This window comes from Phyllobates terribilis, unplaced genomic scaffold (assembly GCF_046119375.1).
Source record: "Phyllobates terribilis strain yellow unplaced genomic scaffold, ASM4611937v1 Scaffold_3__8_contigs__length_932513732, whole genome shotgun sequence".
In the NCBI taxonomy this organism is placed as follows: domain Eukaryota; kingdom Metazoa; phylum Chordata; class Amphibia; order Anura; family Dendrobatidae; genus Phyllobates; species Phyllobates terribilis.
This window is the reverse complement of record NW_027362763.1, coordinates 907,362,185-907,384,321: the sequence shown is the minus strand read 5'-3', so window position 1 is coordinate 907,384,321 and position 22,137 is coordinate 907,362,185. Positions and strand designations below refer to the sequence as shown.

General features: G+C 42.7%; 1 protein-coding gene across 16 annotated transcripts in view; it reads left to right on the top strand.

The window, feature by feature from the left end:
• Window positions 1-22,137, top strand: part of LOC141257787 (uncharacterized) — a 1,010,546-nt gene that overhangs the window by 433,299 nt on the left and 555,110 nt on the right. For 6 of the 16 annotated variants that reach the window (XR_012318103.1, XR_012318104.1, XM_073672765.1 and 3 more), the window contains one exon: window positions 11,185-11,235. The exons of 3 other annotated variants lie outside the window; for them this stretch is intronic. Coding sequence is in view for 4 of the 13 variants with exons in the window: in XM_073672778.1 (XP_073528879.1) it covers window positions 11,185-11,235; window positions 16,260-16,305 (97 nt within the window). In the remaining 9 variants the exon portion in view is untranslated. Of the gene's footprint in view, window positions 1-11,184; window positions 11,236-16,259; window positions 16,306-21,428; window positions 21,569-22,137 lie in introns of all 16 variants that reach the window. 7 more of the 16 variants (XM_073672778.1, XM_073672773.1, XM_073672776.1 and 4 more) reach the window with 3 other exon arrangements.

Sequence of the window (22,137 nt, the reverse complement as noted above, 5' to 3'; positions counted from 1 at the left end):
ACCTCAAATAGATTTTTGAAATCCCAAGATCATGGGAATAGAGGTTGGCCACGCTATTCAACAGTCGCTATTGGAAAACATCTAGTATATCGGCGGTCGTTTTCATCAAAAGGTCATGTAGTGTAAAAGGTTAAGTAACAGCACCTTGTAGGAGACATAGCCCTAATAAAAAATTGTAGCTTTAGTGTCCAAATTCATTACTAATTTTGACATATTTAGATCGTTATTCAAATATGCTAATGTGGTGCCCGAACAGTTCAGCGCACCCTCCTACCTACTTGTTTTCCATCTATCTCTGTTCTCCTCTGTCTCCTGGAAAGCCTTAGCTGTCAGTCAAGGAAGAGTCCCAGGGATAGATGGAAAACTAGTAGCTGGGAAGTATCACTGTACTGCTGAACCCCGCCAAGTTTGTTGAAACTATAGTGACCATTCAACTCTTGAAGTACAAATCATGAGATTATGCATATAGTGTTTCAAAAATCACAAAGAAACCGCAACAATGAAGGCTAACTCACTTCATTAATGGGGTCATCCAGTTTCATTAAAAAAATTGCTCCAAAGCTGCTTATGCTTTAAAATAAAATAACTTTGCTTATTTGGCTGAATTTTATTTTTCTATACTTGCTTGAAGAAGGCCGATTGTGGCCGAAACATTGTTATACATGTTAAAAAGATGAAATAAAAGTCTAATGTTTTTCCAAAAGGAAAAGGAGTATCTGGTGCCTCTGATTTTTTATATAACTGTTTGGATCTACTGATAAGGTTGTGTGACACACAGCCATGAATACGCAAGAAAACAGCTGCTGCAGAGCCACGAGTCTTCTGACCAGGAAAGAGAAAAAAAAGGAGCCAAATGTGGTTCATACCGTTTGTGTCCTGAGGAAGAAGTCTGGAATGACTTTGAAATGCATTGACTAAAGAACCTGAAATAAAAAATCCTTTATTATACTTCCATTTGGATCTTCAGTGCCTAACAGCAGAGCGGATAAACCACATTTGGCTCCTTTTTTTTTAATAATTAAAAAATTAGCATTTGTAGGTTATAGTTCAATGTAGATGGGTTTTAAAGTGACTAGATGGTTGGGTAAGGCGAGGGGTTAGCAAGTATAGTTAAAAACTGGCTGCTCACTTTCTGTTGATTACTTATACATCTGAAGGTGGAGAGAGCGACGTCACTGCTGATTGGGCGCAGAGATCACATGACATAACCTAATGTGAGACCCGGGAATGCGAGTGTCACACCGCTGGAACAGCGCCGGTACAGGAGGTGAGTATAAGTGTTTATATTTTAACAGGGGACAAACATTCAGCGTGAGAAGGGATTGTCCTAGTAGTGGACAAGCCCTTTAAGGTCACAGCCCCACTATCAGTATTTGGTCAGTATTTTTTCTCATCAGTGGGTGCCAAAACCAGGTGAGGAACAATCAGAGAAAAGGTATAATAGAAACAAGTGCACCAATTCTGCATTTATCACCCACTCCTGGTTATGGGTCCCACTACTGAGGAAAAATACTGATCAAACACTGATAGTAGGGCCGTGGCCTAATACTCAGACACACATGAGGCCTATGTTCACACACGTTGTGTTTGCTGCATATTTTGCACCAGATTTTCATGCAAATTTTCAGCTGCCTCTAGCAGTACCAGCAAAGTCTATGAAAAAACAGAATTCTCTGTTCACACATGTTGCTTTTTGTTTTCTGCGTATTTTCTGCCTTGCTTACGTATTTGGAAAATAGAGCATGTCACTTCTTTCAGCATTTCTGCCGCAGAAAACGCACCTGCATTTTTACTGCGTATTTGCTGCATTTTTACCCATAGGAAGTAATGGGTGGTCAAAAATACGCAGCAAAAAACGCAGCAAATACGCAATAAAACCTGCATTTTTTACGCAGCTGTTTTCCTGCCAAAGTTAGCAGCAAATTTGCTGCCTGCACTTTGTAGCAAATATATTTGTGAGCTGTACGTCTGCAGGACGTGTCATCTGCCAGTGTACCATACAAGTGTAACATAGAAGTGTACAGCTCTGAATTAGTCCTGAATTGGAACTGAAGGGAACTGAAGGTAACTGGATACTTAGTCACAGTAAACAATGTTCCTGTTTGTTTTCACTCTCTCCTTGTCACGGGTGTGTCAGAGGTGACAGACAGTCGCCCTGCAGTTGGTTGCAGGAGATCTCTACGTTTGGCATTAAAGACACCTTTCTAGAAGCTGGCTGTCTCTAGGACCCAGCGCCTACCTCCCTGTGGCTAATTAGTTCCCTGGCCTGGGTGTATAAATACCAGGTGTGTCTGAGAGGGAGGTGCCGGCGATATTCATTACTACTTGTGAGGTTTAGCAAGAGCAGTACTTCGTCCTCTCTGGAGCTTGAGACCGTGTGCGCATTTGTTTGGAGTCGTCTAAAGCTAAGCAATTCCCCCTGTTTGCCTACTCTTGTTGTTTATAGAGTTTAGTGGAGATCGACTAGTGCTCATCTCCTTCCTTCCCTAGCCTTAGCCATATGCCTGGGAAAGTCAGGGCGAAGCACGTATGCGTCAATTGGTGAAGAGCCAATATAGGGACGGTAGTTGAGACAGGGTGTCACTAGACCAGACTAGGAGATCTCCACTCCCACCTTTTCCCTAGTGTCTTTGCTCCCTTTCCCTCTTCCCTCTGTGTTGCACATAGTCTTTCCCACACCTTGAGTGACATTATCGCCGGCTGTTTTGAAAAGGAAAAAAAAAAGAAAACTGACATTTTGTTTTCTCTGTGTTTTTGGGCATGGACATTTTTTTTCCTTTCTACCTTGGTATGGGTTCAGATGCAGAGCTCACACAGCAGTTCAGCCGTTTGTCTCTGGAGGTGAATGACCTACGCTGTGAGGTTCAGCAGCAGCATCAGCGGCTACAGGTCGCCAATATGGGGGTCTCTGCAGGTACGCCTGCCCAGTCTGAACCCAAGGTTGCCCTCCCGGATAAGTTTTCTGGAGGTGGGAACAAGCTTTTTGTATTCAAGGAGGCCTGCAAATTGTATTTTAAACTTCGTCCCTAATCCTCCGGAAATGAGGAGCAACGGGTTGGAATTGTGATCTCTCTACTGCATGGCGATCCTCAATCCTGGGCGTTTTCTTTACAGCAGGACTCGGTTTGTCTTCAGTCTGTGGAGGGGTTTTTCGGGGCTCTGGGCCTTATCTACGGTGCCTACAAGTAGTATTCAACCCCCTGCAGATTTTGCTGGTTGACACATGCGGAATTAACTTGGCATTGTGACATTTGTACTGTAGATCAGCCTGGAAGTGGGAAATGCTTTGCAGCAAATTTTGTTTTTGTTTTTTTTTTTGTTTTTTTTTAAAACGTTAAAAGTTAATTCAGAGTGTCATTTATTATTCAACCCCTCAAACCACAAGAATTCTGTTTGGTCCCCCTAAAGTATTAAGAAGTAGTTCAGGCACCAAGAATAATGAGCTTCACATGTGTGGATTAAAGATCTCTTTTGCCAGCCTTTTCTGACTATTTAAGACCCTCCCCAAACTTGTGAACAGCACTCAGACATGGTCAACATGGGAAAGACAAAGGAGCATTCCAAGGCCATCAGAGACAAGATCGTGGAGGGTCACAAGGCTGGCAAGGGGTACAAAACCCTTTCCAAGGAGTTGGGCCTACCTGTCTCCACTGTTGGGAGCATCATCCGTAAGTGGAAGGCTTATGGAACTACTGTTAGCCTTCCACGGCCTGGACAGCCTTTGAAAGTGTCCTCCCGTGCCGAGGCCAGGCTTGTCCAAAGAGTCAAGGCTAACCCAAGGACAACAAGGAAGGAGCTCCGGGAAGATCTCATGGCAGTGGGGACATTGGTTTCAGTCAATACCATAAGTAACGTACTCCACCGCAATGGTCTCCATTCCAGACGAGCCCGTAAGGTACCTTTACTATCAAAGCGTCATGTCAAGGCTCGTCTACAGTTTGCTCATGATCACTTGGAGGACTCTGAAACAGACTGGTTCAAGGTTCTATGGTCTGATGAGACCAAGATCGAGATCTTTGGTGCCAACCACACACGTGACGTTTGGAGACTGGATGGCACTGCATACGACCCCAAGAATACCATCCCTACAGTCAAGCATGGTGGTGGCAGCATCATGCTGTGGGGCTGTTTCTCAGCCAAGGGGCCTGGCCATCTGGTCCGCATCCATGGGAAGATGGATAGCACGGCCTACCTGGAGATTTTGGCCAAGAACCTCCGCTCCTCCATCAAGGATCTTAAGATGGGTCGTAATTTCATCTTCCAACAAGACAACGACCCAAAGCACACAGCCAAGAAAACCAAGGCCTGGTTCAAGAGGGAAAAAGTCAAGGTGTTGGAGTGGCCTAGTCAGTCTCCTGACCTTAACCCAATTGAAAACTTGTGGAAGGAGCTCAAGAATAAAGTCCACATGAGACACCCAAAGAACCTAGATAACTTGGAGAAGATCTGCATGGAGGAGTGGGCCAAGATAACTCCACAAACCTGTGCCGGCCTGATCAGGTCTTATAAAAGACGATTATTAGCTGTAATTGCAAACAAGGGTTATTCCACAAAATATTAAACATAGGGGTTGAATAATAATTGATCCACACTTTTATGTTTAAAATTTAATAAAATTCAACTGAGCAACATAACTTTTTGGTTTGTAAGATTTATGCTTCTGTTCATAAAACCTACTCTCGTTTGCAGTTTGAAGGCTCTAACTTATTTGCATCTTATCAAACCAGCTAAATCTGCAGGGGGTTGAATACTACTTGTAGGCACTGTATGATGACCCTGACTGAGTCGCCTTGGCTGAGTCTAGGCTACGTCGCCTTCAGCAGGGGAATCGGTCAGTGGAGACGTACAGTTTGGAATTCCGTAGATAGGCAACAGATTCCAAATGGAATGACTCAGCCCTTAGAAGTCAGTTTTGTGAGGAGCTTACTGAAAGGTTAAAAGATGCCTTAGCAGTATATGAAACCCCTCAGTCCTTGGAGGCTGCCATGTCTTTGCCCATACGTCTTGATTGACGCCTTCAGGATAGACAGGTGAGACCACCTTCTCCGGGACTTCTTGTTGGGGTTGTGTCCCTCTGCCAGGGGAGCGTTCTGGAGGTGAACCTGTACTGAGGGAGGTGGAGGAACCCATGCAGTTGGGGGGTGTCTCTGCATCATACATCTCCCCAGAGATTCGCAAGAAAAAAGGCAAATTTTTTGTGGGAAAAAGGGACGTTTTGTTGGGACCTGTCCTTCAATTCCAAAACAAAAGAAGACTAGATTATCTCTTGGTAGTCTGGAGATGGATAAACAAGGGGTGCATTTGTGGCCAAAGTTCCCGCTTTGTCCTAACAGCAGAGGTGGTGCTAAAGAGCAAAACTGAGAAAATTTCTGTGTTTGTTGACAGTGGAGCAGTGGAGCCGGAGTCAGCATGGTGGATCTTGAGTTTGTGAAAACTCATGGTCTTGCTTGCTGTATTTTAGATAAACCTATTTCCATTTTTGCCATAGACTCGGTGCCACTTGCACAGAAAGCATTCGCTCAGATTGTACATAATGTAAAACTGAGCGTGCGGTCAGTTCATTGTGAAATAATCCCTTGCTATGTTCTGGACAATCCTCCCACACCGATTGTCTTGGGTATCCCTTGGCTTGTTAAACATAATCCGTTGGTAGATTGGCAAGCCGGGGAGATTACTGCCATGAGAACTGCTTAGATATTTCCCTTGCTACTGTCTCTATGGAAATATTATCTGCTTTTCTGTCTGGTTTTGAGGACGTTTTTTCTGTGAGTGAGTGTCAGGATTTGCTTATGACTGTCCCATTAACCTGACCACCGGAGCTAAACTACCAAAGTCCAGACTGTATAATCTTTCTGGCCCTGAGAGACAAGCCATGAAGGATTTCATTGCAGAAAGTCTGGAGAAGGGACATATCAGACCCTCATCTTCACCTGTGGCGGCCAGGTTCTTCTTTGTGATGAAAAAAGATGGCGGTCTATGTCCCTGTTTAGATTTCCGGGAATTAAATCAAATTACCATCCGTGATCCATACCCTCTTCCTCTGAGTCCTGACTTGTTCAGCCAGGTTGTGGGAGCTAAGGTATTCTCCATGTTGGATTTAAAGGGAGCCTACAACCTGGTTATGCCTTTTGGTTTGACCAATGCACCTGGGGTATTCCAGCATTACATAAATTATATTTTCCATCATTTGGTGGGGAGGTTTGTGGTGGTCTATCTGGATGATATTTTGGTTTACTTACCTGATTTTGAGACTCATCGGGGCATGTTAAGCAGGTGCTTCAGATATTAAGGGATAACAAACTTTATGCCACACTAGAAAAATGTGTTTTCGCTGTACAGGAGGTGCAGTTTTTGGGGTACTTGTTGTCATCTTCGGGTTTCCGGATGGATCCGGAGAAGATCCGTGCAGTCTTTGACTGGGAACGCCCTGAGAACCTGAAGCCTCTACAACGTTTTTTGGTCTTGACTCTTTACTAATTTTTACCGGAGATTCATCCAAAACTACTCTGTTATAGTGAAACCCCTTACTGACATGACTAAGAAGGGGTCTGATTTTTCCAAATGGTTGGAGGCTTCCCTCCAGGCTTTTTCTTCCTTAAAGAATCATTTTGCCACTGCACCTATACTCAGTCAACCTGATGTTTCTCAACCCTTTATTGTGGAGGTTGATGCGTCGGATGTCGGTGTTGGGGCTGTTTTGTCTCAGGGTTCTTCCCCTGGTAAATGGCGTCCATGCGCCTTCTTTTCTAAAAAATTGTCTTTGGCTGAGAGAAATGATGACGTGGGAAATAGGGAACTTTTGGCAATCAAATTGGCGCTCGAGGAATGACGACATAGGTTGGTGGGGGCTGTCCATCCTATTACTGTCATTACTGATCATAAGAACATGTCATATCTCCAGTCAGCTAAACGTTTCAACCCTAGCCCCTTACTGGCCCGGGGGCATATTAGTACGCCCCAGGCCATCACCCCCAGTTCAGTGAGGGCTCCGGCAGTGAGCCCGCAATGAACCTGGCACATGTCAGCTGATTGTTACAGCTGACATGTGCCCGAAACAGCCGCGGGTGGAGTCGGGTGGGCATGACAACCCCGGGTCTGCAGCAGACTCCAGGGGTTGTCATGTAAAGATTACTATGAGCGCCACCTGGTGGTCGGCGCTCATTGTACAGGAGCATTTCTGCTGCATAGAGGTGATCTGCTCATGTAGCCTCTATGTAGCGGAGGCGATCGGACAGTTGCTGCTTCTAGTCTCCTATGGAGACTATAGAAGCAAGCAAAAAGTTTAATAAAAAGTTTTTAAGAATGTTAAAAAAATTAATAAAATATAAACGTTTAAATCACCCTCCTTTTGCCCCATTCAAAATAAAATAATAAAAAATAAACCCCACATACACATATTTGGTATCGCCGCGTTCAGAATTGCCCGATCTAGCAATATAAAAAAATAATTAATCCGATCGGTAAACAGCATAACGAGAAAAAAATTCTAAACGCCAGAATTACGTTTTTTTGGTCACCGCAACATTGCAATAAAATGCAATAACGGGCAGCCAAAACATTGTATCTACCCAAAAATTGCATCAATAAAAACGTAAGCCCGGCGCGCAAAAAAATAAGCCCTCACCTAGCCCCAGATCCCGAAAAATGGGGACGCTATGGGTCTCGGAAAATGGCACCATTTTTTTTAATTTTTTTTGTACAAAGTTTGGATTTTTTTTTCACTATTTAAATAAAAAAGAACCTATACATGTTTGGTGTCTACGAACTCATAATGACCTGGAGAATAATAATGGCAGGTCAGTTTTAGCATCCAGTGAACGTGGAAAGAAAAAAAAACAAACAAACAACTGTGGAATTGCATTTTTTTTTGCAATTTCACCACACTTGGAATTTTTTTTCCCGTTTTCCAGTACATGATATGGTAAAACTAGTAGTGGCGTTTTAAAGTACAACTCGTCCCGCAAAAAATAAGCCCTCATATGGCCATATTTCCCCCCCAAAAAAACGCTATGGCTCTGGGAACAAGGGGAGCAAAAAACAAAAATGGAAAATCCCAAGGTCGCGAAGGGGCTAGGCAAGCCAGATGGTCCCTGTTTTTTACTAGGTTCAACTTTGTTGTCACTTTTCGTCCAGGGGTCAAAAATGTCAAGGCTGATGCTTTGTCCTTGATCTTTCATGGTGGTGGTGACCATGAGAACCCTGCCCCGATATTACAGAAAGGGGTAGTCATTTTGGACTGAGGCACAGGGGGACGCCCCTGAGGTGTTGGAGGCACAGGGGGACGCCCCTGTCTCCTGCCCTTCAGGAAAGTTATTTGTACCATCTAATCTGCTCCTTAATTAAGGAACATCATAACTCTGTGCTTGATGGGCATGCAGGTGGTGAGGCAACCGTGGACCTCCTCTCTCATCATTTTTGGTGGCCGGGGTTGCATTGGGATGTAATTGAACACATAGCTGCTTGTAGTATTTGCGCGCATTCTAAGGTTTCGCATGCCCGTCCGTCTGGTACTCTTCTTTCGCTACCTATTCCTAGTAGGCCATGGACACACTTGTCCATGGATTCTATTACTGACGTACCGGTTTCTGCAGGTGGTGGTATCACTTCTCCCCTATGCCTCAAAACTACTGGAACAACACGTCCATCTTGAGCTGTCCTCCCACCTCTCCTCCTACTCCCTCTTTGACCTCCTCCAATCTGGCTTCCAACCGCACCATTCTACTGAAACTGCCCTGAACTAAAGTCACCAACGACCTACTGACTGCCAAATCCAAGCGACACTACTCTGTCCTTCTCCTTCTGGACCTGTCATCTGCTTTTGACACAGTAGACCATTCCCTCTTACTACAGACTCTTTCATCTCTCGACATCACAGACTTGGCCCTATCTTGGATCTCCTCATACCTAACAGACAGGACATTCAGCATCTCCCACTCACACACCACCTCCTCACCTAGCTCCCTATCTGTCGGTGTTCCCCAAGGCTCAGTTCTAGGACCCCTGCTCTTCTCCATCTACATCTTTGGCTTGGGACAGCTCATAGAGTCTCACAGCTTTCAGTATCACCTCTATGCTGATGCCACACATATCTACCTCTCTGGACCTGATATCACCTCCTTACTAACCAGAATTCCACACTGCCTGTCCACTATTTCATCTTTCTTCTCTGTTAGATTCCTAAAACGTAACATGGATAAAACTGAATTCATCATCTTTCCACCATCTCGCTCAACCCCCCACCCCATCTGACCTATCCAAGTCAATGGCTGTCTACTCTCCCCAGTCCCACAAGCTCGCTGCCTCAGGGGTAACCCTTGACTCTGATCTCTCCTTCAAACCTCATATCCAAGCCCTTTCCACTTCCTGCTGACTCCAGATCGAAAATATTTCCCGGATCTGCACATTCCTCAACCACGAATCTGCAAAAATACTAGTGCATGCCCTCATCATCTCCCGCCTTGACTACTGCAACCTCCTGCTCTGTGGCCCCCCTTCTACCACTCTCGCACCCCTCCAATCTATCCTAAACTCTGCTGCCCGATTAATCCACCTATCCCCCCCTTTATTCCCCGGCCTCTCCTCTGTCAATCCCTTCACTGGCTCCCCATTGCCCAGAGACTCCAGTTCAAAACCCTAACCATGGCATATAAAGCCATCCACAACCTGTCCCCTCCATACATCTGTGACCTAGTCTCCCGGTACTTACCTGCACGCAACCTCGGATCCTCACAAGATCTCCTTCTCTGCTCCCCTCTTATCTCCTCTTCCCACAATCGCATACAAGATTTCTCCCGTGCATCCCCCCTACTCTGGAACTCTTTACCCTAAGGCATCAGACTCTCGCCTACTGTGGAAACCTTCAAAAGGAACCTGAAGACCCACCTCTTCCGACAAGCCTACAACCTGCAATAACTTCGCTCCACCATACCGCTGCACGACAAGCTCTACCCTCACCTACTGTATCCTCACCCATCCCTTGTAGATTGTGAGCCCTCGTGGGCTCTACCAGGTGGCTGCCATGGAAGTACAGGCCCAATAGGATCACAAGAAGTTGAATCTAATACTGAGTTCAATTGGATGCAATATTAGCATATAATAGATGAACTAGCAATCAGTTTTGCAATTTACCGCTTATTAAAAATACTCTCTGTTCTCAAGAACAGAAGGATTTTTGATTCTGTAGCAAACAGCCCATTGCCTAAGTTACTGGCTACCTCCTAGGCAAGAAGCATGTGCTGACATAATCTGCTTGCTAAACAGCCTGCAAGTGCCACTCTGAAATTGCCGAGATCTACTGTTCCAGCCAGCTTCAGTGTCCCAGCACTACTCTGATGCTGCAGAAGCAAAGCTGACTCTGTTAGTGGCATGGGAGAGCACACAGTTCAGACCAGCAACCCGAACATGCCGTTGGTGTGAATTGTCAGTCTTTAGGAGCGCACCACCCATGGCAAACAGGAAGCCAGGAGGAAGAGAAGCGAAGTGCTGCTGAAGACTGAAGATGAGCACACCCCTTTAATTATAACAATCTTTTAACTAAAATGTGTGAACAGAATAGGGGCACAGCACTTCCTCATTTATAAGAGCTGTTTAACCCTCAACGACCTATGACATTCTGTTATTTCCATCATAAGTTGCAGTAGGTGCCAGCTGTGTTACACATCTGCCCTTAACAGCAGCGGCCAGAGCTTGCCCCTATAACAGCAGTTTAACTATTGAAATACAGCTGACAGTCACTGACAGATGCATTTAAATGACAAGATCTCGGGAACCCAATGGGTTACTAAGACTCCCGTAACTGCTGCCTTAGTCCTCCTATGAAGCTGAGCCACAGGTTCAAATCCCCTAGGGACTATGTTTAAATTGACCCTTCTCCCCCCTTCAGAAAAAAATTCTAAAATTAATAAAAATAAACATTTTTTGGTATCATTGTGTCAGAAGATGTTCAATCTATTAAAATGTAAATATATTTACCATAAATTGTATGTTAAACACCGCAAAGAAAAAAAAAATCAAATGCCATTTTTTTGGCTGCCACGCTTCCCCAAAAAATACATTAAAAAGTGTCATATTTACCCGAATATGGCATCAATGAAAAACATGCTCTCACCCATTTTCATGGTTGAAAAAAAAAATGTTACCGGTTTAAGAAAATAATGACAAAGTATTATTTTCTTTTTTTTACAGGCTTCTGAAAAAATTTTAACCACAAAACTATCAAAAAAGAAATTCTGTTTGGTAAGTTTTACCCAAGAATAAACGCTGTAAAAACAAAATTCAAAAATGATGGCATTCCATTTTTTTTTACCCCATATTAATTTTCCTGTATCCATGGTAAAATAAATTGTGTCATTCAATTCTTGCAAAAAAAAAAACAAAACAAGCCCTCACAATGCTATGTCAGTAGAAAAATAAAAAAGTTATGGCTCTTGGAACACGGGGAGGAAAAAAGGAAAGTGCAAAAATAAAAAAAAATGTAAATGTTAGAACGGTTAATACAAGCAAGATACTATATCTCTAGTCAGGGTCTCAATCACACCCATTCACTGGAGCCTAGTTGGACCTACAATAGGTGGGGGTCCTGTTGGATATTTTGAATTGGGCCAATGTTTAATAGCCTCAGGTTTAACTGCGTCATCCTCAAAAGCCCAAGCATGTTTGGGGTCAATGACCGCGCAATCAAAGCCAATGACTTACCTACACATTTATCTCTTAAAATAATGGAATACACTCTTGAAATAGGTTGTGTACAGAGTAGGTCAGTAGAAGGTTGTGTAGTCTATGATGGTGCATGCTTTATTTTAAACCTTTGCATATTAACAGTACCATCTGATGGAATAGTTTTCAGTATGATCATGCTGACACTTTAATCCTGACATTAATTTATCTGTCACTTTGATGTGGATTTTTCTTTTGTTAAAGTCTTTGAAAGCATCTCAGGCAAAGTTAAATGAGAAGCTGCAGGTCTCTGGCCAGTGTCCATGAATTTAGTGCCTGAGGCTCTCATAAAATCTTCAAAGTTCTTATTTTTTAATGTTATAATATTGTAACTGTGATTATAAATATATTTATTTCAGATTAAATACACTGTGTTTAGAAAGATTTCTTAACTGTAACAGCAACTAACATAAATTGGAATCGCTGACAATAAATTACCATTGCTTTTCTAAATATTGTAGATCATGAAATGTGTATGTATATAATAAATGTAATATAATATTATTTATATTAGCATTGTTTTAAATTGGATTGTATACTATGATCTATAGGCCAGTTTCACATATCTAAGTTGCTCATTCTGAGTATAGACCACGATGCACAGATCGGCCATGGGTCTTCTGACCTGAACTAAATAGTCTTATGTATGCCTTTCAGGCTGTTGATTTTGAGTCCATGGGGGTCCATGCATCACGATCCATACTCAGACTATGAAACACAGATATCTTTCATGGTTTTAGGTTAACATAAATGCATCACTTCATTGTAGAAATGTTCACATTTGTTACTTTTGCAGTGTAGTATGTGAAATCTATGCTTGCAGTCCAATTGAGCTTTTCTTTACAGTCTTCTCTGGGGGGTGAGGTGCTTTCACCCCTCTTTCCCAGATGCTACTAATCACAGCTTGGCAGCGTCTGAGACTGCTAGACTGCAGAGCTGTGATTGGGAGCGACTAGATGGGAGGAGTGAAAGTGCACATCTTTATAAAAAAAATAAGAAGAAACACCCACATGGACTCAAAACAGAGATTTCACATACTGTGCTCCAAAAGCAATAAATGTGAATATCTCTGCAATGGGGTCACACACTGCAAAATGGAAAAGAGCTTCAGAGTCTGGGAAGCTCACGGAGTTATACAAGGCATTTCACTCAATTTTCTTGAGCAAGTGCCAGATTGTCATTAAGTTATAATAAAAAAATAGACATTTAGCAATAAACATCATTATTTTCTGCCAGTGATAACGCGGTAAGTTGTAGAAAACATTTGTCTTTGGGAGGTTAGTATACATTGTGCTATAATGGCAAACATTTAGTAATAATTGCCAAATTTTAAGCCAAAGTGGACAGTGTAGTTAGCAACATACAGTATGTGTTAAATATGCCTCAAGTTATTTTTTTCTGTTGTTCCACCGAGGTCACCGCCTGCCAGCATCTGCCACTGTAATGCCTTTATTATACTGTACGCAATTACTTTTTATTACTTTATGAAACAATATGTTATTTTCACTATGGAGGCATAACTTTCCTTTTCCTGTCCAGTCAGACAGGATTTATTTGCATTACCCAGACTGAGTTATAAATGGACAGGCTATTGTTGACATTTTCTCTTGCTTTTTATAGTAGATTTTTTTAGATAATTGAGGAAATTAAATTCTTAAACAATAAATCAATAATTCATAGACTGACCAATATTATTATCATCACTGAAAATATATTAGAGAAGTTCATACAGTTTTATATTTCTACACAATATATACATAAGGCTCTGTTGACATGTGTTATAGGAGCATTGTAGCAAATTTGATGTCATTCACAGATTCAGATGTAGGACAAATGGTGTTTAATGGACCTTATTAAGTATATTGGGTTCTGTGAGATTTTCATTATGATGTCCACCATTTTACTGTAGAAAACAGCGCATTGTGCTGCACAATTTTTTCTGATGAATATGCTGTGCGGGTTCTGAACAGGACTTCTAAGGCAACGTGCACACATTGAGTATTTGGTGAGTTTTTTACCTCATTATTTGTAACCCAAAACCAGGAGTGGAACAGTTAGTGCAAAACTGTAATAGAAACATATCACCTCTTGTGCTTTTACCCACTCCTGGTTTTGGTTTACAAATACTCAGTCAAAAAACTCATCAAATATTCAAAGTGTGCATGTGGCATCATACTGAAAATCTATAAAATGTATGCATTATAACATTGTGTATATACAATATAAAATTTATGTATACAGTTCCATTTCTTATTTACAAAATCTTTAAAAATAAGATACTTTCCACGTTGTGATTTTTCCTTCTGTTAATCACATATGCCAGGAAAGCTCCCAACATTTTTTTATAATGGAAGTTGTAATGAATGCTGTACTGTATCACCTTTCATTCATAGAAAAGAAATCCATTGTGAAAAATGTATTTGTAGTGTACATGTTGTCGCTGTATATCTCTCTATTTCATAGAATAGTATGCATTCAGCCAAAAAGATGGAAAATCCAATGTATATTGTCATGTTTGTCACCAAACTGGCCTCTGCGTAGTAAATAGGTCCATGAATCCGTTTGTGCAAGTCGTGTGATGGCACATGCCATATTTTTTAAATTTGGTCAAATCACAGGTGTTTTTAGTCACTTATCTTATCTGACACTTACTTTCATGAAACGCATGTACCCCTGCCATAAACATAGAAAAACTATACAAGAAAAACTCCTATGCTTTACTTTTTGTATCTGAAACATTATATTGTTGAGATATTGAATCAAAATGACACTAAGTGAATCTAGCCACTCTTGGAAAACAAAGTTGGAACTGAAATTGGCTTGATTTAGTTTTGGACAGTTATTCATATGGATTTTTACCTAGCAAACCTACAAAGACAGATTTTCTTTTAGACAGCTGAATATGCTATTCATTGAATATCCTGCTCCTGGTATCACCAGAGATCATTTGAAATCTGCAGGAGAACCTGGAAGCAAGTGTTCAGGTCCCCTGCATCCCCACCACTTAGAAAACAAAGTATTAAATGATGCCAGTTCCTGTCCATGTTATGCATGTTTTATTCTGGGTCCTCTAATAAGAGAACACCTTTCTTGCTTGTCTCCAATTATGCAAATTGAGAGAGGTCCTGAATGAGGGATTCTACTCAACCGACTCAGAATGCTCTAAGGGTGTGTTCACACTTAGTCTATGTTCCCACGATGAGCTTCTGGTGAGTTTTTGATGTTGCAGATTTTCTGCACCCAGTAAATAAAATAGGTTACTTGCATTTTTTCGAAAATACACAGCATAAAAATCTCATCAAAAACTCATTGTGGGAACATAGCCTTGGTCTACTTGCTGAGTTTTCTGCATGTCAGTGAAATTTTTAATTTTACGATATCTATTAAATTCACATGGGGACACTTACATAATACTCTGCACTACTTGTGTAGTTCAGCTAATTTTGCTTACCTGTAACTCTTCTAATGATCTGAAACCTATTATCCTTCTTTACATGGGAGATGGGAATGCCATTATTAGACCTTTGTCTGTCATAACAACCAATCAGCAACACTTAAAACAACTTGAATTCATAATACCTAGCTGCTTAGATGCCGGGGACAATATAGACCAAGGCACCCAAGGGGTCAAAAAGCTGGTATCTAAGCCAATCTGATTCCGGCCATTGCAGCAAGATACTAAGACCACGCTAATACTGTGCATTAAATAGTTCACAGAAACAGCTTCCTGCTCATGATGTTAATATATATCATCGGGTGGAAATAGTTAAAGAGGGGTTTTTAAGAAGAGAACTGCGACCAACATGAGGGAATATAGAGCTTCCTTTATAAGGCAGAATAGTGAGCCACTAACAAACTGGTATATTTGAACCATACATGTATTAATAAATATATTGTTATTCACTTTTCACTGATTTTGTTACGGCTGATTAGTATATGAATATACACTCCTCAACATTAAAATTGCTACACCAAGTCAATGAATTATTAAAATCACAGGATCGAAAGACTTGTTAATGATATGCAAATGATGAAAAAAAAATGAAATCAACATTTTCAAAATGGAGCTGCCTACAGTGGATCTTGATGATTTATGTGCCCAAGTGCGGTTAGTGTGACAGAACATTCCGCAGACAACCATTAATAATCTGAATGATAGCAGCCAAGTTGTGTAAGTGCGTGTATTTCTGCGTGTGGTGCTTATGCTAAATAAACTGAAATGTTTTTAAAAATTTGTTTCCATTTTTCAACATTTGCATATCATTAACATGTCTATCCATCCTGTAATTTTTCATACTTATTGTTCCAATAATTTTTAATAAACATTTTAACAATAAACAGGTATATAAAAGGAAAGGGAAAGAAAAGGCAAGCATGGATAAACAATGGGTAAAAAAAGGAAAAAGGAGAAGGGAAGAGGTAGATCAAGGCAGATTTTAAAATTAGAGATACCTTAGTCTTTAAACAGCTTTTCAATACACACTTAAAGCAGAACTGCTTGATATTGAAGTATATCTGGAATGATTAGTCAATATATTTTTTAGGTACAAGATGACAGATTTAACCATGGCGTAAAGGATCTATACCAAGGTGACCGTCTAGTGGAATACTAGTTTTTATTTCTTAAAGCAAAATTATAGATATTATGTTGTTGCTACTCCTTCATTTTCATATTTCTTGAACTTTCCTTCTTGGTATTGAATATTTCACTGTTTAGTATGCATGTCTATAATTTTTGTATAATTTACAGTAGACGATACTGGTGGTAAGCTATCTTTAAGTTGCATATTCAGTAAAAGGCAAATTCTGGTTTACTACAGAAACACACAGATTGACACAATATATGCACATTTACTAAGCCAAGTGCACCAGCCACCTTACATCACACGCAAGTAAAATTGTGCCAGCATGTGATGAAGACCAGATGTTCACTTCTTCCCTTGTCTTTGATTAAGCCCAGAGCAGAGTTAACTTTTGCATTTCCAGATTAAAATAACAGGATGTTTAATCACTCTATGCATGTTTCCACAGTTTATGGCATGGTTTGTTTATACGTAATATAGTTAAACATGTCTAAGGTTAAAAAATCCAATTTTATCCATATCTTAAAAAAAAAAACATTTGGGAAGAAAACAAAGGTAATAAATATATTCTGGACATTACAGTCAGTGGCTTTTTCGTTAGTCACCAATATAGAGTCCCCCACTCCTTGTTTTCTTCAGAATTTAATTCTCCAGAGCATCCAGAGCATAGATCAAGTAAGGTGCTTCTTATCCATTTTGACAAGTTTCCATCATATTATTTGTGCAAATTTTCTGGCTGCAAATTAATTCTATAAAACTCCATTTCAACCACATCCCAAAACTGTTTTATAGCCACAAATCATGTTAATTAAAAAAAAAGTTGTATGTTCAGCTAAAAGGTCACAAAATCTGTCCCGGAGTTTTATATATATATAAAATCACTCAGGGGGTGGGACTGGTGTACAGTGCGACAAAATTTGCCACCTTTCGAAAATTCGTAAATGATGAATTAGGCAAAAACATCAGGAAACCATAAAACCCTACAACACAAAAGTGAAAAAAATGAAAAGAAGAATATGCCACAAAAAAAAGAAAAGGTGCAAAACATCACACATTAAGCAAATATAATAATGAATTGGGCCCTATATCCTGTTTTTAAAAACACATTGTGGTCTTAATAAAAATCCAAAAAAGGCTAGACGGAATGACTTGTGATGAGCAGAAGTAGATTCAAAGGCCATTTCTTCCTTGAATGGTAGCTACCATTTTAATTTAGTTTTTGTTTGTTTTACATATTCAAACATGTAGCAAATCGGTGAGGTCCAGGTTTTGAGACATCTACTGATCTCTCAAAGCACCTGCTTTTGTGGTTTCATTTCTTAAAGCAGCAACACTTATCACTTACAGTACATGAGCATGTGCACATAACAGTGTAGACTTCATTAGAACGTCTCTGAGTATTGTGATGTAGCAGACATCCCTTTAATGGTTCAGTGTGTTTTGAATGACCATGTACCTTCCCCTTTAACTGACTGGTCACATGACCGTGACATCACACAGGTCCTTTTGCACACAGAGGGTGTGGACACATGACTGTGACATCAGTTAAGGTCCTATCTGTGGGTGTGCGCGTGTGCTGCAACATATATAAACCCTGTGTGTTCCTGTGTGAGTGTGTTCCGGTGTGTAGGAGTTCCTGTGTGTTGGGAGCTCCTGTGTGGGCACCGTGTGAGAGGCACGAGGCTGTTCCCTGTGTGTGTGGGGGAACACCGCTCGTGTGAGGCCTGGTGGACTCCGGTGGAGGTGAAGCCTGGATCCCTGTGTGAGAGTGTGGGGGATGCCAGTAAGCCTCGGAGTGCCACACAAGAGGCCTGGTGGACTCCGGTGGAGGTGAAGCCTGGATCCCTGTGTGAGAGTGTGGGGGATGCCAGTAAGCCTCGGAGTGCCATACGAGTGGCCTGGTGGACTCCGGTGGAGGTGAAGCCTGGATCCCTCTGTGAGAGTGTGGGGGATGCCAGTAAGCCTCGGAGTGCCACACAAGCGTCCTGGAGGGTGACGCCTGGATATGAAATGTGCAATATGCCAGTAAGCCTTGGACGGGAGTAACGGCTGGAGACCACGTGTGGTAAGCCGTAGAGCCACAGTGGTGGCGTATGAAATGGATTATTACAGCTGAAGCCGGCAAAAGGTAATACTCTTGCGTTATGGACATTTACATGGACATTGTTTAGTGCTACCTTGCGGAAGGCTGTAATAAGAGCCAAGTGGGCCGGTCTGCCACTTGGGCTCGTGGACTTTATCAGTGTGTCGGCGGGTCACGGAGTTGGACCCGGAAATAAGCTGTTTATGATATGTAATAAACTGCTGAGCATTGTTGGAAAACGGAAAGCTGATCATATGTGAGTTGATTGACGCAGCGAAGCGAGTATCCCCCAGGATAATAAGTAGCGCTGCCTTACAGTATGTACTTTCATAAAATTATACCTTGATGTCTGCAACCCAATGTCTTATTCTAGCGAAATCTACATTTTTTCTTGTATGTATGGGCTAGACATAGATCTGCATGAGAATTCATCTCTAGAGCTTATTTGAAATAAAATGGGGTGTTAACAGTGTGATATGTAATGAGTGACACTTTGCTCTCATAATCATACACAGCTCTACACTGAGATCAAAACTAACAGTAATTAAGTGAAGATTTTTTCATTACAAACCTTTGCAGCTGCAGTTGTCCTCTCATAGTGCTGTCAGCTCTGCTGCAGAGCTGTGCTTGATTATAACCAATACAGTACAGCAGATTTTAATCTTGTCTCATTGCAAACACATTTGCAATGAAGTCAATTCTGCCTCTCCACCCCACACTGGTTGCCTATGAGATGGAAGCTCAAGCACTATGAGTGGACAACTGCAGTGCAAATGTGTTAGTGTAGCGCCCCGAGGGTTCGGCCGCTACAGGGGTATTGCACCTCTGCCAGAGGTGTGGTATTCCACTCCCGGGTAAGGATGGAGTATGGACCAGGGCCCAGTTAGCTGCATGCATCACACACACCCCATTTCCGGGGGACAGCTCAACGGTGCTCCCATTAGACAGTAATGCAGGCACAACAGAATATGTCCCTGGCTGGAGTGGGGAGGGGGGAGGAAAACCCAGTGATGTAGGAGCAGAAGGGGACGGTTTCTGAGCATAGATAGGAGCTCATTGGTTGCTGGTCACCTGAGCTCACACTAGGGAAGGGTATATAAGGTGGGCACCATCTTAGTTCTGGGTTGTTGAGTTCAGTGAGAGAAGGAGTTCAGCCAGAGAGGGCTGACAGGGAGCTGTGGCTCAGTCTGGGCCCAGCTCCACGAGGCAGGCCTAGAGTGAAGGCCGAAGCCAGAAGAAAGGAACAGAAAGGAACAGCAAAGAAAAGAGAAGTACCCAAAGTGTAGAAGGGCTCAGAAACAAGAAGGAAGAAGGGACCCTAGGAAACCATGAGAATACCGGGTGAAGGGTCAGGCAGATTAAGGGTACCGGATCCCAAGTTGGTGGAGGAGAAACTACCCTCAGCCAAAGACCGGAGGTCGCGATCATTTATTGGTGCGACACCTCACCAAACCTGCTAGGAAGGCACCATATAGGACAGCGGGGAACGGGGCCCACGTTTACCCGCGCAGATCCGCGGTAGCTGGACAAAAGTTGGTCACTGGTGGGGCAGGCCAGAGAAAGGATAGAAGGGGGTCCTGTGCCATATTCCTGAACTGGCTGGGGGTTGACCGAGCCCCTCACCTGATGGACGCAGCGCGGCTCGGGCGGTCATTGCTGACAGAAGTGACTGGGAATATACGAACTGTGAGTAAAAGACCCTGGACTGCAACACGTTGTCTTTGTGCTTTTTGCTTCGTCAGCACTAACGGTACTGGGACTCCCTGCACCATCACCCCCACCATCCACTACATTGCCCTGAGGCTACACTCTTCCTGTGGGGAGTTATACTAACTCAGCTGCACACACCATCAGCTTCAGCGGTCTGCCTTGCAGCGGCGGTTCATAATAGCCGCAATCCACGGGTGGCGTAGTCGGACATTACCTACAGCACATAGCGGACTACCACTGGTCTGACCACCCTGAGCCACGGAACCGGGTCGCCACCACTACCCCCCAGCGTCTCCCTACTGCCTGGCTCCGAGTGCCCCACGGCCTAGGGGGCGAGTCATTAGTACAATAGAAGTGAACTCTGACTCATTACTGTGCTAACTTTGCTGTACTGTGTTAGTTCTGATCTCAGTGCAGAGCTGTGTGTGATTATTAGAGCAAAGTGTCAGTCATTACATTTCTCACAGTGGTAACACCCCCTTTCATTTAAAATAAGCTCTGGATGCAGATTATCCATAGAGGCCCATAGAGGAGCATAAAATGAGGAGCTGTTCAGAGGGGCATGAAATGAGAGGCAGCGCGGGATGGGGCATGAAATGAGGGGCTGTGCGGGAGGCTATGAAATGAGGGCTGTGCGGGGGGATGACAAAGACTATGAGGAGCTGTGGTGACCATACTGTGTGTGGGGCTGTGGACATCATTATACTAGGGACTGTAGTGACAATTCTGGATAGGTGGCTGTGGTGAATATCATACTGTTTGGGGTGCTGTTTGTGGGCCATAATACTGTATAGGGTGCTGTGTGGGGCCATCATAGTACACAGAGGAGCTGTTTTGGACATCATACTTTTTATGTGGGTCTGTGGTGGACATCATACTATATGTAGGGGTGCTATGGTGTCGCCAATACTATATATTGGTGGCTTGTGATGAATATCATACTGCATGGGTAGCTGTGGTGACCATCATACTGTGTAGGGAAACAGTGTGAGAAGTGATTACAGTTTGAAGAGGGCAGCGTGGTGGGCAATATGAGGGCATAGTGTGAAGAGGGGGCACAGAATAGATATGGAGAGGGGACTGCATAAAACGAAACACAATATGGAGAGGGGTTAGCATGGTGAGGGGGCAGTGTGGAGTTATAGAAAGTGTAAAGGAAAATTAGAGAGGGGACAGACATGGTAAAGGCCATGGTTCATAAGGGTGGATGGTGAGGCGGCTACAGCTAATAATGGTAGACAGTGTGGAGGCCATATACCATACTAGGCTTATTTAGGTCATAATATGAACTGATATTTTTATGCAGAGGGCATTTTAATAATACTCTTATTTTTAAGGGCACTGTTTGGGGATGTGCTGCAAAAGACGGGTGAAGAGGGAGGACTGCAGAGACAAGCTGTGGATGTGAAAAGTCATCATGGCATCTAGACAAGGTGGAGATGAAAAGAAAAAGACAACTCCAGAGAAGATCTACAAGGTACCTGTATGTAAATGTTTATTTGTGATACTGACTAATTATTGTCAGTACTGTGGTTCCTGTATGGTCCACAGTGTGATGATGGCTGTTAATAACAACTCCCATTATCTCCTTACTATTGTTAAGGACACACTGGGAGTTGTATGTGTTAGGCAGTTGCTGGACATGAAATTGGGTCAGAATCATCTGTGGTTTCCCATTCTGGTCCAGCTGGTGCAGATGCTGCTTAGCATCGCCATCAGTCCCAACACCTAGCCAGTGCATGAGAAGTACAGGCTGTCTCTCTGGTCCTTGTTCCTAGTAGTGTTAAGCATAGGTTGCGGAGGGAAACAAGGGCTGCTACAGCCCAAGTCCAGGATGCACTGCACTGAGCATGCCCGTGACATGGCGGACCGTGATTGGTGCTTTGGTGTCAGCTGGTCCGGTGACCTGGCACCGCCTGATTGGCCGCGGATGACGTCATCAGTAGTGCGACCAATAATGCGACAGTGGGCAGGGCTTAATCTTTAAATAGGCCACCCACAAGCATGGCGGCGCGCTCTGATCATTGAGCTAAGGTTGTGTTCATG